The 18516-nt window shown below is 40.1% G+C and overlaps 1 protein-coding gene across 1 annotated transcript; it reads right to left on the reverse strand.

Moving 5' to 3' along the window:
* Window positions 1–121: 121 nt before the first annotated feature.
* Window positions 122–18484, reverse strand: GLOD4 (glyoxalase domain containing 4). Its single transcript, XM_090257737.1, has 9 exons — window positions 18336–18484; window positions 15781–15830; window positions 15133–15253; window positions 10917–11061; window positions 7934–8070; window positions 6873–6959; window positions 6488–6601; window positions 6321–6407; window positions 122–866 (listed from the first exon to the last, which is right to left on the reverse strand). The coding sequence occupies exons 1-9, from the start codon at window positions 18423–18425 to the stop codon at window positions 801–803; spliced, it is 897 nt and encodes a 298-aa protein (XP_090113863.1). The 5' UTR covers window positions 18426–18484; the 3' UTR covers window positions 122–800.
* Window positions 18485–18516: the final 32 nt, after the last annotated feature.

Raw genomic sequence — 18516 nt, forward strand, 5'->3', positions numbered from 1 at the left:
AACCAGCCAGGGTAAATTTTAAAAGTACATCTTCAAAAAACATATAAATATGCCCAATATAATTATGCTTCCAATTATTAAAATTTATCTGTTCTATAGACCAAACAGAAAATTACAAGAAAACATTTAAAAATTTTTATTCAAGCTAAAGAAATCATCTCATCCATTTTTAAGAAATTTAACATGTTCTCTTGTGAAGATTTTAAAAATTATATAAGGAAACTAGCACAGAGCCAGGCATGTAGCAACACATTAGACCCTTCTGGCTATTTTCTCTGGCTACTCAAAATTTTAAAACAAGGAATGTGGCGGTGTTAATCAAGTCTTTTTGTTCAAGGAACAAAATTTCTAAAAAAATGTTTAAATGTCAAGGCCTCCCAAAGTAAGACATTAGAACAGCATACTATCATCAGATGCTACAGTATTCCTTTACAAGTAACCAATTTGGGTTTATTTGAACAGGTGTTCTCATAAAATCCACATGCTTATCAAAATTCCTTCCATCCCAACCTGTGTCATATAGCTGTCCCAGGCTGGAAAATAATTTATTACTAATCTAATACAGTGATACACAGATCATGCCATTCCAGTGACAGTACAGACTACAGCAAGAGTTCTCTAACTAGACTGACAATAAAAAAATTTTATACCTAAAATATATCAGAGCTTTCAAAGATTAAAAGACACATATTTTCGCCAGCCCCCTTGTCTATACAGGAAACAACCAAATTGTGAGAGAAATCAAACCTCCCAGGTGCTAGAAAGGAATCATAAATGCTTCTTCCATGCGATGTCTTCTGTTAACCTGAAGCCTTCAGTATATTTCGTTTAGCAAACCATTCATCACTTTTATCTGCTGCCATCGCCTACAGAAACAGAATTGGGATATATATTCTAAGTCCATAAAAGAAAACATATAGTTCACTTTGTACGTCATTCCATTATTCATAATCAAGAAATTAACAAATGAAATGTGTTATTCAATATAGAGTATTATGTTTGACAGAGAATGCTGATAAGTATTGAGCAATTGCTTGTGGATTTTCACTTTGTAGAGTAAAGGACCTGCAGCCAGGAAGTGAGGCTGATTGACTGCAGAGCAAGGACAGAGCACACCAGGCTGTGGGGTCTGCGGTACAGCAGAAAATGCTGTCACTCTTAACCCATGGGTAGGCTCTCAAGAATCGTTAGTGCTCCTGAGACTCAGTCTAATAATAGACCAAAGGTGAAAAGCTATTCTGACATTTTAGTTATTGAGCCGGGAACAATTTCCTTTTTCTATGCTTCTTCCCACACCATTACACTATGTTGGTGCTATTTGGTTAATCTGAGTCAGTTAATTAAAAAGGAAGCCTTGTTAATAATATGTTTTGAATGCACCAGAGACCTTTTATCCTATTGTTCTATCAGATTGAGACCATGACGCGGGGCTTGTAGAGGCTTAGAATCTGTCTCTTAAAAATTTCCTGTCCAATTCAACCAAGTATATACTAAATAGCTATTTCTTAAGGAAATACATTCACTTATTCAGTCAAAAAGCAAGTACAGAAATACCTTTAAAAATGCCAGCTTTCATTATGAGCTAGGTAGGTATTAACTTGGGTTTGGGTGTGACAGCAGAGACAGTTTGAGGCTTTGAAGCACATATAGAATAGCTGAGGATTCAGATATGAAAACAACTATTTTGCATAAAGGTATACAGGAGGGAGGAACATTTGCTCTAATAGAACAATAAACAAAGCAATAGCAAGCCTGAAAGAAAAGGAGTAACTAACTGGTTGGAAAATAGTCTCTACCTCACCAAGAAATCGAAAGATTTTTCCTGCAACTGAAAATGAAGGAACAGAAATATATGCAATTTTAATTTTGAAACAGTGATGCTAGAAATGGCTGCCTTGGGCAGCGGGACTCAGTGATAGGGCAAGACATCATGGCATCGCACTTACATAAAATCTCAGAGGTGCTGGATTTTGATGAAAATAAAAAGTGTTTAAAAATAAAAAAATATGCAAGGAAAAAACCCATGAAGGTGCAGAAATGTCTATATTTTCAAAAGTGTGGGAAACAACAAACTCTGGTATGGAGAACCCAAGAAAACTTCTGAGTTTGGAAGGCTAAGTTGAACAAGAGGGAGGAAAAGAAAAACCCTCAGGTGGAGGCAAGAAGGTAAATCTTGGTTAACAAACAGTTTGCAAGATCAGAGAGGAAGGCCGGGCCAGACGTGCCCTGTCAAAGCGTTTGGAATGTATCTTTGAGGCAATCTTTGAGGCAACAGAGAGCTATGAGAAGACTAAACAGGTTTTTTAAATTACCGGATTTATGCTTTAGAAAGCTCCTGCTGCCAGCAGGGATTGACTAGATGGTGGAAGGAGGCTTCTGCAGTATTACAGGTGATAAGAAGGACGTTTTCAGAAGGAAGTAGACAAATGCGATTTCAGAGGTAAAACTCACACTCTTGGTGACTAATAGCTAATAGAATTTCCGGGTGAGGAGAAACAATATTCAAAAATGGCTGTGTTTGTATATCTAAAACTATCCTAAGTAAAAAAGTATATTAAATGTAAAAAAAAAAAAGGCTCTGAGGATTCTTGCTTAAGTAATTGGGAGAAAAAATACACAGCACTGTTCAGGGGAGGGAGCAGAGTAGAAATAGAGGAAGAAAAAGAACTGGTTGAAAAGCCTGAAAGATTTCTGTTCGAGCTCTTGCCCTGACACTGAATGTATAATACTGGGTGACAATATTTTTGAGCCTCAGTTTCCTCATCTGAAAGGGAACTATCACCCCTGCACATTGTGGTAAGAATACAGAATAGACATAAAGCACTTAAGAAAATGGAATATGGCCCTGGCTGGTGTGGCTCAATGGATTGAGAGCCGGCCTGTGAATCAAAGGGTTGCTGGTTTGATTCCCAGTCAGGGCACATGCCTGGGTTGCCGGCCAGGTCCCCATTTGGGGGTGTGCGAGAGGCAACTACACATTGATGTTTTTCTCCCTCTCTTTCTCCCTCCTTTTCCCTCTCTCAAAACAAATAAAATCTTTAAAAACAAATTGTGCACTTATTTAAAAATAAAAAGAATATGGCATATGTCAAGGACATAGGAGACACTTCAAATAAAGAGTAGTATTTATTCTTATATTATTAAAAGAAGAATGGATTTGAGGTGAGATAAATTAAGTTATAGACATACTGAGTTTGACATATCCATGATGAAGAGGTTTCATTGGCTATAAATTTGATCTGGACACAAAAAGCACTAAACATAAAAGAAAAAATTTACAAACGACTTAAAAAAATTTCTGCTCTTCAAAATACTCTATTAAAAAATAGGCAAGCCATAAACTGAGAAAGTACTTGCACTTGATGATATAAGTAACTCATATCTGAAACTCCAATAAGTCAACAAGAAAAAAATAAATTAAAAAAATTAATAATTTGATTGGGCCTTCAAAATAAGCAAATATTCAAATAAGAGAAGGGACATTCTAGGAAAATAAAATAATGTGAGCAAAGACATATTTAGAGATTAGAGAACAGATTAGAATGGCTACGATGAAAAGAGAACAGAGATGTGTCTTCCAAGTAGTTTGTCATGAAACTCAATGGATCATAAAAACTGTTTTGTATTTATACAGTCCAATTACATTAAAGCTAATTTAAAAAACACATAGGACAAACTAACTATATACAACTACTTTTAGAGGATCAGGAAAATTTTAATATTAACTGGATTTGAGGTATCATTAAGGATATACTGCTGATTTTTTAAGTGTGACAATGTTAGTGTGGTACATAAGAAAATTCTTTAATGTTTACTTCTTTTAAATTGTCTTAAAAATGTGTAAAATACTTATTTAGGGATGAAATGACATGGTGTCTGAGGTTTGTCTTAGCATTTTCCAGCAAAAAAAAGGTGGAGTGGGAAAGAATGATGAGAAATTATGGCACAGAGCTGATGGGTGGCAGTCACACAGGGATCTGTTGTACACTCTTGTGTATATTTGGAATTTTTAGTGATGAAGTAGTAAGAATAAGTCTATTATGGAAAGAAAAGGACAAAAAAATATAATTCATAAAAGAAGACAAGCAAATGGTCAATAAGCATATGAAAAGGTGCTCAACATCATTAGTCATCAGGGAAATGCAAATTAAAACCATAATGAGCCCTGGCTGGTGTGGCTCAGTAGACTGAGTGCCAGCCTGTGGACTGAAAGGTTGCAGGTTCGATTCCCAGTCAGGGCACATGTCTGGGTTGGGGGCCAGGTCCCCAGTTGGGGCGTGCGAGAGGCAACCAGTTGATGTATCTCTCACACATGCATCAATGTTTCTCTCCCTCTCTTTCTCCCTCCCTTCCTTTCTCTCTAAAAATTAATAAATAAAATTTAAAAAATACTTAAAAAATAAAATCACAATGAGAAACTATTTTACATGTTCTGGTATAGCGACAACAACAAAAAATCCCACAAATGTTGGTGAGGATGTAGAGCAGCTAGGACTCTGATTTTATACAACGTGGCTGATAAAAGTTTCAAAAGGCTCAATCACTTTGGCAGTGTCTTATAAAGTAAAAGCAATTTCCCACCTACATATTAATCCAAGAGAAGTGAAACATGTGTCTACAAGAAGATTTACACAAGGAACCTATAATACATGAAAATCTGAAACAACTCAGATATCCACCACTGGAAGAACAGATAAAAAATGTGTTATATTCATAAAATTGAATACCATTCAGCCACTAAAAACAGAACAAACTCCATGCAATTACATGGAGGAATCTCAAAAATGTTAAGTGAAAAAGGCCAGGCACAGAAAATAGCTACTGAATGATTCCTTTTATATGAAGTCAAAGGACAGACAAAACCTCTGGTAGGTCGGGGTGGACACCAGCTGTAAATGGACATAAAAGGACTTTCTACAGTGATGAAAATACTCTATATTTTGAGTAGTAGTTGTATGGATATATATGACTCTCCAAACCCATCAAATGAGCACTAAATTTCTGTACATTTTACCTCAGTAATAACAACAAAAAAATACTTGTTTGGAGCTCACGGAGGAGTAGGAACTTAGAAATTAGGAAGTCAGAGAAATAACGATGGCTGAAGAGCAGAAGTACCCAGAGGAGGGGGTAACATCTACGGGGAGAAGAGAGAGAATGTGATAGAATGAGTACAACAGAGAGCCAGAGTGGGACCAGGCGCAGGAGGAGGGGTGTGTGATGGGGGAGAATTTGTCAGCAACATAAAGATGGCAGGGTCTCTAAAACCAAAGGAGGACAGAGCTCAAAAGAGGAGGAGGTTGGCAGTGATATGAAAGAGCAAGGCCAGAGTCTAGCAAATTTGCCAGGTGAGAGGTTGCCAGAGATTCTATTTTTCTTTATGGTAAACTTATAAATGCTATATTTTCTACACATTTTCTACTTTAATTAACATTGAGTGTTTGTTATTATGTCAGTATGTAGTTTGGCAGGCTCTATAAACCACACAACAATCCTCTCAGGTGGAAAATCTTATTTTTTCAAATTTTTAGATAAGAAAACAAGTTTAGAGACTTTAAGTAAATTGCTTGAGGTCAGTCACACAGACATTAAGTGACAGAACAAGGAAAGGCTGACTCATTCCTTTAGTCATCAGCAGAGCGGTCGCTGAGTGCCTACTATGTGCCAGGTACATGTGAGACGGTGGGACACAATGACAGACAACTGCCCGGATGCTGCTAAAAAAATCAAGTCTGAAGAGGATAGAAAAGTAGTTGCTGGATTTTGGTAACATGGAGGTCACTGATGAGATCAAAAAGCGCACTTTGCTGAGTGACAGGAGCCGGTGTAGTGCAGACTGAAGGGTGAGTGGGAAATAAGAAGTAGAAAGAGTGTATAGGCAGAGTTTAAAAAAAAAAAATCTGGAGATGTTATACGCAGTAAATAAAAGATTTTTCAAAGATGGAAGACAGTGGAGCTTGCAAACAGTTCGCTAGAAAGGAAGAGAATGATGCTATGGAAGGAGAAGAGAAGACCAAACAGCTAAGGGACTGAGAGGGGACGGTACCCAGGCACGTCCATTCAATGAGTGGAGTAACCATCACAGGGCGGCAGTGGTCCCCAAGGCAGCCTGAGGTGTGGGAAGGCACCAACGCTGCTCCCAGAGAAGAGTCGTATTAAGTGGCAATAAACATACAAGTCCCAAACTCAAAAGTCATCCCCAAAGCAAAAGAACATGGTTCTGACAGTAAGAACTGGCCCCTGTTGCTTTGGCCCTGCCCCATACACACTTAGGTCCTTCCTTGGACCTATGATCATATAAATTCACAAATGAGACTCACATCATCCAACAATTTGCTTCCCTTTGGATCCATCTTAGAAAGTTCTCGAAATGCTTCATCTCCCACAAAGCAAATTTCATGTCCATCCTATATCCAAAAAGATAAGAGAAAATTGGCAAAGGGACACCTCAAAAGAAAGCCCTGTCCCCTTCCTGAGTAATACTTACAGGGTCAGCCAGAATGACCACTTGTACTGTTGCTTTCCCTGGGGTATCCAGACTCACCAGAGGAGTCAGAATCTTCTGCTTCTCCCTTTTCATCAAGTCTTCTAAATCGGGCAACTTGAGGAAAATAAAAAGGAATCGTGAGTGAGGGGTTATGTACCACTGTTAGGCCATGGTCCTCATCAGCCCTAGAGAAATATCTGATCAACCAGAAAGAACCAGGGAGCCACTTGTTTGACCTTTTTTATCTCAGCCACCTGAGACAACTGTTGAACTTGATACCAAAGCCATGATCAGAATGAACCTAAAGAAAGGGAGGCCCAAGGTTCTTAGTGGTTGAACTAGCTGGTCACAGAGCTTAAACAAAACACTTGGTACCAAACATTACCTCTTTTTTGGGGCAAGAAAAGGCAATCCTTCCAAAAGCTGCTGCATGATCAACTGCACTGTTGATGCCCTGCAGCTCCAGCTTACACTGAAAAGAAGTAAGTGGGTTTAGTTTATTTTTTAGAATATGTTATGTGGTTTAAAAAAAAAAAAAAATTGCTCTGGTTTGTGTGATTCAGCAGATTGAGCACTGGCCTGCAAACCAAAGGGTTGCTGGTTCAATTCCCAGTCAGGGCACATGCCGGGACTGTGGGCTGGGTCCCCAGTTGGGGGCGCATGAGAGGCAACCACACGTTGATGTTTCTCTCCCTCTCTTTCTCCTTCCCTTCCCCTCTCTAAAAATAAATAAAATCTTAAAAAATAATAAAATATTTTTTTAAAAAATTCAAAGAGTACTAAAGGAATAAAGTAAAAACTAAGTCTCCCTCCCACTCTCATTCCAGAGGCATTCTCAGCAGTCTCCTGTGTCTACCAGCAAGCACATATCTTTTCTTTTTACACAAACAGTAGCTTAATTTACCCATTATTCTGTCCCTTGTTTTTCTCCAATTAATGTTACCCTATCAGCACAGGAAGACTCACCTGCATAATAATCCATTCTATGGATAAGTCATACATTATTGAACTATTCTGCTAATCTCTAGGACATTTAGGTTATTTCTTGTATTTTGCTATTACAATGCTGTAACAGGTAACTGTACACAGTTCTTTGTGAACATGTATGATGAGTATGTAAAATAAATTCCTAGGAAGAGACCTACTGGTCAAACTGCAAGGACTGTATCATGCTCAAATGCTGGGTTATTTTTTTAAAGAAAAAGATAAAATACATCATCATTATAGTATTAAGTCTTATCTACATCTCTCTTGACTCAGCAATTCCACCTCTGAAAGGATATATCCCCAAATATCTATGTGGTGAGGTTATCAGCAATTTTTATTTCCTTCATTCTGTTTATCTGTTTAAGTATTAAATCACTGTGAAGAAATTAACGGAATAACCCTTCACGTTAACCTCATTTATAAGCCAAACTCAAATTATTTCTCTCCAAGGTCATTCACCTGGTTATCAGCATAGCCCAGCAAAGCCCTTTGCTTTTCTTCATCTTTTTCATAAATTTTCATTCCCAGTAGATTAGACCAGTAGTTCAAGGACTTCTGAAGATCAGACACTGCTAGGGTTACTTTTAACACAGGGTCTGCAGGGGAATAAAACAGCAGGAATGGATAGGTCAGTGTAATGCAATAGAACAGAAAGAATTTAGTTTTTGATAATAAAGGAATTTTAAGTCAGTACAAAAGGGCACATTATTCAATAACTGGCTTCTCATTTGGTGGGAAAAAGTTACACCTTTAAACTATATGGCAAAATGCATTCCTGATGGGTCAATGGATTAAGTTTAAAGAAAGAAACCATAAAAATACTAGAAACAGGTGATTGTTAATACAACTTTGGAGTGGAGAAAGCCTTTATTAAACCTGACACAAGATACAAAATCCATGAAAGAAAACTTGCTAGGTTAATTAAATGAAATGGAAAACCCCTAGACAACAAAATCCAAAAAAAATTATAATTAAAAGTAAAGCCCTGGCTGGGTAACTTAGTTGGTTAGAGTGTCATCCCAATACGCCAAGGTTGCAGGTTCAACTCCTTGTCAAGGCACCTAAAAGAACCAACCATAAATAAGTGGAACAACAAATCGATGTCTCTCTCCCTCCTTTCTTCTCTCTCTAAAATCAGTACATTAAAAAAAAAAAATTAAAGAGTAAACAACAAAGAAACATTTTTTGCAATATATATGACCAAAAGTCCTTATTAGTTAAATCATCTTTAAACATTAATTGGAAAAAGATGACTATCCTAGAAAAATGGGCAAAAAACACAGAATTGGAATGGTCAGTGAACATACGAAATATTTAACTTCACAAATAAAGAAATTAGAATTCAAATAAAACATTTTGTTATCTAACTGGCAAATACTTTAAGTTTGCAGCACTGAGTGACAGTGCAAGGGGAAAATCACAGTCGTGCTACTGGTATAGTGTGAGCTAGTTCATTTCTGGGCAACAGTTTGATAGAATGTATCAAAAGCCTTAAAAATGTACACTGCTTTTGGAAGAGAGCACCCCCATTTTCAACAATTAAAAGTGACTGGCTGTATGAAGGGCTGTCATCGCACAGGCGTTCATCAGTGTTGCTCAGAACAAAGAAAAGCTAGGGACAATATAAATGTCCAACAACAGACAATTGTTTATCTTCCTGCGGTGCAATACAATGGAATCCTTACAATGGAATAGGAGTAAAAAATATATATTTTTAAATTATTTATTTTCTGATAAAAGATTGGAAAGCTATATACTAAAATGTTAGCAGTGGTTATCTCTGTATATACGGGTAGTGTTTTTTTCCTTCTTTTTTTGCTTATCTGTTTGTGAAAAAAAATCTTTTTTGTGTGTAAAAGGAATGTAAGTTATATTAAAGTACTATTACTGGAAACTTTTATATTGTAAAGTGAGTTTCTGAAGTTATTCCAAGTCTACGTCTGATACATTTCCTTCCATTTTCACTGTGGTGGTCTCATTTGCTGGAATATCAGTACCCTGACCTAAGGCAAGGAGCTTCTCCCAGGTTAGGGTTAGGGTTACTGTTTTATTTTTCCCCCTCACTGAGACATCAACAAATCCCAGCTGACTCAGAAGGGAGACAGGGGCAGGAAAAGTAACCAGTGCGTGAAACTACAGCTAAGTGAGTGATTCAAAGGAAGGGTGGACCCGCTAGACTGATAGATTTGACTGTATTATCAATCAGAAATTAATGCCCTAAAGGTACTATCATTCTGAAGGACAAAATCATCTTAGGACTGTGGGGCTTGCCATTATCTTACATACTGAAACATCAGGATTAGGGGGAAAATGTACAGTGGAATTTGTGATAGGGGTTAAGTTTTTAAGTTAGTATATAAAGCAACCATCACTGATTTGTAAAAAATCATCATATAAATCCCTAAGTGGCTAATTAAGTACAGAAGCACCATCTCCCCTAAGTCCCACAGCACCAGCCTAACCACCCTGGGAACACACCTCTTTCTTTTGCTGAGCTCCACATGACGAGCATTCGGTCAAGGTCATGCTCAGCACGCGGGGATTCTGGGGCCTGAGGCAGACGGGAGGAAGGAAAAGCAGTGTGTCTCCCACCTCGCGTCCACTTAGGGGCATGTGTTCCAAGCGCAATGGCAGGCGGAATTGCCCTTGCTATTCACCAATATTTTTATCTGCGCAGAGCAGGAAGCAGAATCTGCAGGAATGAAATAACTAGGATGAGGATGCCTCTGGTGTAAATGAAATGCATCACGCAGGTTTTTTCCTGCTCCCTGCGCAGTCAGTGTATGGGTGGCTCCTCACTTCCATTCCTCCCCCGCTCACCCAGTAGCAGCGCTACAGTTTGGAAAAGTGAATATGACTAACTGGTCTAAAGACGATCCTACTTCTCTTGCCAGTGACTGGGTCATGAGCAGGCACATGAATGAGATCTGACCAGGAAGTTTGCTAAAAGAATCTAGGAAAGGTTGGCTCTGCTCTTTATAGAGCAACAGGAAGTCAGTCTCTCCCTCTCCTACCAGAGGGAATGTGGGAGCACGTAGCTGCCACTGTCACTGACAGCCACCCTTCCAAATGAGGGGCACCGGCTCTGGGAGAAGTGGCCCCTGTGGACAAGAGGATGGAGAGAGATGGAAATTTTCAGTTCTAGGTGCCATTTGCTGAGCTGCTGAATCACCAAAGGCTGGAATCTTCCCTACTCATAAGACGCCTGTTTTGTGAGCTAAAACATTTTCTTATTGTTCAAGCTAGTTTGTATTGGGTTTGGTTATTTGCAGCTGAAAGTATCCCAAATAGCTACATTACCAGTAAAACAAAACCAGTCTAGTTCTCCTATAGTTACAAAGATCTCATGTCAATACAGATGCCACCGGAGAAAGAAATCCAGCTCCCTCTCTCCTTCCACCAAAGATGCCTTTAGACAGAGGGCTTTTATTAGTATAATTACCAGATTGAGGTGGACTTCGATTCTGCAGATAGAACTTATATCCTCCTGGGGCCTCAGTTTCAAAAACACCTTCTGCAACTTCACTGAGTGGCCACTCCAGCTTCCTGGCATTGCTCACAGCCTGGCTAGAAGCAAGTGTGATACCCTGTAATGAACAACAATATCATCCAAGTGAGTAACTACAACAAATGTTTCACAGAACAAGATAATGAGACAAAACCCCATCACCTTTACATTGTGGATAAAAAAGGGTATATACAAGTTCAGTGATGGAAAGTAACCCCTCAGGGTGATCTGATCACATAACTGGCAAGTCACGGTGGGTGGTCATGCCCAGGCTTCTAATGTCTTTAGTAAAAGTTTTAAAGCCAGCTCTGTCCACTGTTCTGTGCATCTAGGTTAATCCCTTTGAAATGCCAGAAGCATCCCCTTTTCTAGACCCCTCAGAGGTGTTAACCACCCTCAACGGAACATATAATCTTGTTAACTATCCCGTACCTTACTGTCTCCTGCTTCATGTAATCTTCCTTATGTTTCTTCCTTAGTTCCAAATGTATAAAAGAAACCGCAAAACTCATTCTTCAGAGCATTTGAGATCTTGCTTTCTAGCAATTCAGTCAGTTTGACTCAAATAAACATTCTCTGCAGGTCTGGACATTTTTTTATGTTGACAATGTCAAATCACCTAAGAATTAATCAGCATCCAAAATTTCCTTCTAGTGATGTTAAAGTAAGTTTTGGACATTTTTCTCTTACATAGATTCCAAACTTTGTGAATTGCAGGGCAGAAATTCAAATGCCTTTGAATTGAAACCAATGGTAATCTCTCCTAATTTTAAAGGTCCAGTGAGAGAAATTTCTTTTTGCTTTTTAAACAAAAAATTCTTACCGACTACAAAGGCATTTTTAAATTTAAATGTAATCAAGATACCTAAAAACGCACACTTCCACCTCCTGATAAGGCCAGCCTCACTTCCAGCGTGGATTATGGCAACAGCCTTGATCTCTGCCTCCAGTCTTGTGAATCCATCAGTCACTCTGCAGCCAGAGTGAACTTTCTAAACACATCCTACAGTCTGTTCTCAAGAGAGCAAATCCCATGTTGTTTTTCCTCTGCCTAAAACCCCGATGGCTTTTCATTTCACTCGGGAATGGCTCAGAATGGCCTGAAAGGCCCAGCACAATCTGACCCATTGTCATTTCTGACCCCATCTCCTCCCTTTACACCCTACCCCCACTCTCTCTATTCCAGCCGTACTGGCCTCCCTGCATTTTCTTGAACGTATCAGGCGCCGTTTGGTGGCTTTGCACAGGCTATTTCTCCACTTGCAAAGCTCTTCCCCAAGGTATCCACATGGCCAGCTCCCTTATCTCCTTGGGCCTCTGCTCTAATGTCAGCTCCTCATTGATGTCTTCCCTCAACACCCTCCTTAAAATTAAAACCAATCATCTGCCCTATACTCCCAAGTCCCCCTATTCTGCTCTGTTCTTTCCCCGTAACAATGATTACTTTTAAATAACATATCATATGACTTATTTATTTAATCTATTAGTTTTGTCTGTCAGGCCCTTGACCCCCACCCCTGCCAGGCATAGATTTTTTTGTTTTGTAAACTGGTTAGCCAAACTTCATTGAGCAGTGCCTGGCATGCAGCAGGCACTCAATAAATATTTATTACACGAATAAATACTGTAATAAATAAATTAATACATAGGTCAAGCCCTGGTTGGTGTGGCTCAGTGGACTGAGCACCAGACTGTGAATCAAAAGATCGCTGGTTCAATTCCTAGTCAGAGCACCTGCCTGGGTTGCAGGCCAGGTCCTCAGTTGGGGGCACACGAGGTGACTGATGTTTCGCTCCCTCTTTCTCACTCCCTTCCCCTCTAAAAATAAATATTTTAAAAATATATAAAAAATAAAAATAAATATGTATGTTATTTCACATATTTATTAACATAGTATATAAATTCCTAGATCTGAAACTACAAGGTCAAAGAATGAATGCATTAATTATCTGATACTGCCAAACTGAGGGTGTACTGATTTATACTTCTACTAGTTATGTGTAAGAGTGGCAGTTTTCCAACACCCTTCCTACCTCAGTGTGCAATCACACTTTATTTTTGCCAATCTGAGACATGACCAATAGCAGTGTGGAAGTTGAACATCTTTATTGATGTTTAAGAGATATTTCTAATTTCTTTTCTGTGAACGACATGTTTATAGTTTTTGTCCTTTAAAAAAAATTATGTTGTTGATCCTTTTCTTTTTAATGTACAGGAGTTCTTTATATATATGGGAGTTCTAATTAACCTGTTTTCTTTTTTTGTTCCACGAACTGGGAAGCAGAGGAGGCTCCCTTCAGGGCCATCTGAGTAGCAAAGTCCCTCAGGAAGACCTGCAATGGAGCAGCCCAGCTGTTCTCCTCTCCCCCACGGGACCTGAGCACCTGCAGTCCCACCACTCAACACGTGACTACGCCAGTCCACTGGTGATGGCACCAAGATGGGCTTGCTCTTTATTTGCTCCCCGATTTCAATTTGGAGAGTAAAGAAGAGGAGAAACAAAGGAACTCTCACACACTCTCCATCACCAAACCCTGTCAGCTCTACCTGCTCAACACCTCTCAAATCCACCCACTTCTCTCCAGCGCCTGCTACCACGTCAGTTAAGGAGCTGCTAGTCACTGAGCAGTCCCGATGCGCTAGCTTCCGCACTTCAGCCTTGCTCCCTGACAACCCAATTTCCATGCCCTGGCCAGGCGGATTCTTGCACACCCCAAACACTATGGCATTCCCCTGCTAAAAAATGGCTTCACTCTGCTTTAAGATAAAGTCTAAAAAACATCTTAATATGATGATGTGGCCCCAGGGTACTTCTTCAGCTTCAACTCCACCCACTTCCTTCTTCCCACACTAAGTTCCAGTCAGGCTGTGCTACTCACGGTTCTGAGGGACATGGTCCCTCTCACCTGCAAGTCACTGCACATGATCTGGACACTCACCTCACCCCCCAGCCCAACGCCACTCACCGGGCTCAGAGGTCTCCTCTGGGAAGCGCTTCCTGAATTCTCACCTGTGTGCGCCCACTTGTCCCTATTCTCATCCCAATCTTAGCACTTATCACCCTGTGTACTTGTTGTGTCTTTACTTGTCTGCCGCCACCAGACAGGAAGTTCCTCGGGCCAGGCGACATGCTTTACTCTCTATTCTATCCCCAGCACCTAGCAAGGAACATGGGATATAGTAAGTCACAATAAACATCTGTTAGTGAATAAATTAGTGAGAGACGTGAAGAGAAAAAAAGAAAAACAAATATATTTGTATGTTGAATCTGAACAGTTCTTTCTATCTACAAAACACTTTTATAGACATTTGATTCCCATAAAAACTTCCACTAGACATCAGTACTTTAATATGAGTTAATAGGAATAGTGAGATCAATTGACCAAAATAACATCTAGCAAGATGTAGATCTGCTCAGTAAATTGATTAAAAATTAGTTACTCCTATCTTGCTGTGTATTTGGTCCCAGTGGCATTCCATTAGCACACTGTGACTGCTTAATAAATTGTTAATACTATTACTATAATAGGTGCATAATAACTGGGTTTTTTAAAAATTTTTACTTATTTTTAGAGAGGGAAAGAAACATCAATGTGTAGTTGCCTCTCACACACCCCCCAGTCAGGCACCTGGACCACAACTCAGGCACGTGCCCTGACTGGGAATTGAACTCGTGAGCCTTTGGTTAATAGGCTGGTGTTCAGTCCACTGAGCCACAACAGCCAGGGCAATAACTGCAGTTCTTGAATGAATGAATGCATTCTTCTCTTTGCCCTTTAAAACCCTCTCAGATTTTTCTCTGACTAGGATTGGCTATAATAGCCCAGACCAACCATAACAGTCCAGTACAGAGAAAATATTTCTCTGTATGGCAATCAGGACCTGACCAGACCACTGACTCTGGCCCTGAACCTCTTAAGGTTCATCAATCCTCCAGAGGTGTTTTGTCTCCTTCAAAGATGTCTCTCATATTCAGTTTGATTCCAAAACATGGGAAGAACACAGTTCATCCTAAAGCCAAGGTATCCAAGCAGTTTTAAATACAAAACATCATAAAACTAATCACTCAACTACACCAAATGGCCATCAATTCAGCAGCTATCATACCTCAATAAAAGGTATAGCCAAAAGTCTACAAGGAAATATTTACCATAAAGTCATTGCCAAGCTTGTAGTCTCCGATGCCATAATTGTAAGTCAGTTCTGCAACAAAATGATCATCCTCAGGTCCAAATCCCACCATTGTTTTACTCCATTTCCCATCATAAGGCCTAGAAAAAGGAAAGTAAATGAACCTAGTGACCTCAGACAAAATCTCAGAACTCTTGGGACAGAGGGGTGGGCAGGTCCCTTCTGGTCCTCTAAGTATCCATAAGAATGAGATGACCTCAGCTGGTACTAGAAACAGTGATGAACAGTGCTCATGGCCCCCATCAGCAAAGGCTCCAAAGACCATCTCCCTGGCACTTACCTAAGGAAAAGATTTTTTAAATCTATTCTCTAAAGTAGGGAACAGAATCCTGTAAAGGCAGTCCTCCAAACTGACCTTAATTTACTTTTTTGCACATCCATCAACAAGCATGTAATTCCCACCAGGCTTTGGAACTTTCCGGCTTGCCATGGCTACTAAGCTCAAGAGATACTTGATAAGACATTGTTCCATCCACAACATATACTTATTTGTGTTCCTGAAGCTGCCCCATTTATTGCCTCCTTAATTTATTCCACTTCAAGGAACTGCTCTGTGTTCTCCAGGGGTTTTCAGAGCCTAAAGATTTTAAGAAACAAGGTGTCATACCCATTACAGGCAGCTTTGCAGCCTTCTTCAAATTCCTCATGCCGTAGAATCTGGTAAGGGAATTAGAATAAACTGTAAAGTTTTACTAGTACTACATAGAACACACTCAGCACAAACGAAAATAATCAAAACACAGACATTATCATTTGTAAGCTTTACTAGTAAAACACACAGAAGATATCTTCCTCATGCTAGAAGTAGTAGAGGTGGAGAGAACAGCTTGATGCTAAGGGCCAGGCAACCAAGCAAAGTTGTGAGATCCATTTAGATTGGGAAGCAGTGCTATATAGCAAAAAAGTGGCCTTCAGCATTAGAAAAGTCTGATTTGAAATTCTGGCTGTCACTTAGTAGTTGTGTAACCCTGAGATTATTGCTTCATATCTGGGTCTAATATGTTGAGAAAATGGATAATTTATTATAGCACAGAACATTGCACACAGTAGACTCTCAATGTGTTATTTTCAATTTTCTTTTTCGATTCTCTCTGTTACCGCTCGAGGTCTAGCTCCTGTCACTTCTCTCACAGACGATTAAAAATCATATTTAGAGCTCTTTCCTTTTGCTCCTTGCATCAGAGAGCAAGACAGGTCACCAGCTGCTCTCCTGGAGCCATCCAAGAAATTTCAACAAGGGTTCTTGTTCTTGCTGTGTCTGCTCAAGCCGGCAGTCTGATCTGGAAATATGGTCTTAAGACAAGCTGCCTGTGTTTCCACTGGTACATGAGGATACAGGCTTCATTAGCTGGACTAAGTGAACTTCTGTGGGTGGGTCATTCAAGCTATCTACCTTACTGTGGAATGCTAGCTCTTTGTACATAAAATTTTTTTAAAAGTTCAATTAAAATATCATATTTATTGATCTCCTTCATTAATACCACTGTGGACAAAAAAGGGGGCACTATACTAAGTCTGACAAGTCTAGTGATTCAAAGTAACCTCAAAGGGTGATCTGAACATAAATTTCTAACTGGGCAGGTCATAGTGGGTAGTCCTGTCCCAGGCATATAACTTCTTTAGTAAAAGGTTTAGCTTTGCCTTAAGCAAGCCCTATCCATTGTTTCTGTGCATCTAGGTTAACACAGCTTTGAAATGCCTCTTTTTCAGACCCTTCAGAAGCATGACCATCCTTGAGAGAGTACCTGATCTTGTTAACTATCCTGTAATCCAATCCTCCCATCTTCATGTAACCTTCCTTATGTTCCCTCCTTAAACTGAAAAACTGTCACTCTCTGGAGCATCTGACTCCAATAAACTCTTATAATAAAAATTCCCTGCAGGTTTGGACATTTCTTATATCAACACCACCATAAAATTAGGTCTCTAAAGCACAGCTCATATCACACCACTGCCCTGTTCCAAACTGTAAGAGAGCTCCCTACTTACTGTGGCATAAAATCAAAATTCCTTATCATTGAATTCAAGATACTACCAGAAGCAGCTCCAACCTATTGGTACTGACATCCTATCCCCTCAACTTCAACTAATCAATCAAAGCTAAAGGCACATAAAACTAGTGGTGTTCCCCAAACATACCTTATCCTTGCATTGGCTCTTTAGTTTTTCTAATATCCTACCCCCTCTAATCTGGTCTGTGGAAATCCTATCTTTAGACGTCAATTCAAATGCAAAGTCTCCATGAATTATTTCTTGACCACTCCAGGTTGGAGTTAAGTCTCTCCTGTTGTATTCTGATAATAGCAGATAACATTTACACATTAAAGGAGAGCTTTGTGGTTTTCTATCACTTAACGAATTTCTACTTCCATTACTGTTAACTATGTACAAATCCAATTCCCACCCCCACCCCATTAAACCTGGAGCTCTAATCCAGGTTACTTTCATCTTTGTTACCAAACCGCAACCTTGTACCGTGACACTGGACAGTATATTTGCACCCCACGTCTTCTGCACTCTCTATATTAAACTGCACTCTTGTACCTCTTAAGTCCTTGCTCATCAGGAACGCCCATATAGCTTCCACCTGTTTGCCACTCAGTGACCCACGCAGAATCAAAGCCGCTCAGGGCTGCAGAGGGGTGTTGGAGAGGAGAACGTGTTCTGACTTCACACCTAGATCTGGACTGTTGAGAGTCGGAGCCTTCACCCAGAGAGGCTGAGTATTCAAAACAGACTATGCAAACCATCCCTGAAACAGCTCTGAATCTGCTGATTACTTAAACCGAAAGGTTCCAAACCTGAAGAGGCTGAGTTATTTGTTCGCTGGAATTTTTGTTTATTTACTGGCTTTCCCGTTAGACTGGAAGCTCCACAAGGACAGGAGCTCAATATACGGATTCTATTGGTGAATGAATTTAAATGAAAGAACGTGTGTGAGCACTTAGTCGCCGACTAATAAGCGTGCGCCCCCTTTTAAAGGTCATCTAACCCAATCAGGACCGAAACGCTTCCTGAAAACCCGTCAGCGCTCTAGGGAAGTTCGGGGCTAAGGTCGGACACCGGGGTTCCGGCTGAGACTCATTTCTCGCCTGTCTCGGCCCGGTCTGGCTCAGCCGCCCGCGCCACCCTCGCGCGCCAGTGCCCCTGGGCCCCGCCCACCTTCATCCCTAGGACATCACGATAGAAACGCGCCGTCTGGAAGCGGTTTCCCACTTTAAATACGAAATGCAGAGCTCGGCGAGACGCCATGACCACTCGCGCCACACACCCGCCGCGCACACAAGCCGCACCGCCCACAGCGGACGAATACGGCTCGGTGACGTCATTGGTCGCCGCCGGC

Source organism: Furipterus horrens, unplaced genomic scaffold, assembly GCF_987537825.1.
Source record: "Furipterus horrens unplaced genomic scaffold, mFurHor1.1.pri manual_scaffold_11, whole genome shotgun sequence".
Lineage (NCBI taxonomy): Eukaryota > Metazoa > Chordata > Mammalia > Chiroptera > Furipteridae > Furipterus > Furipterus horrens.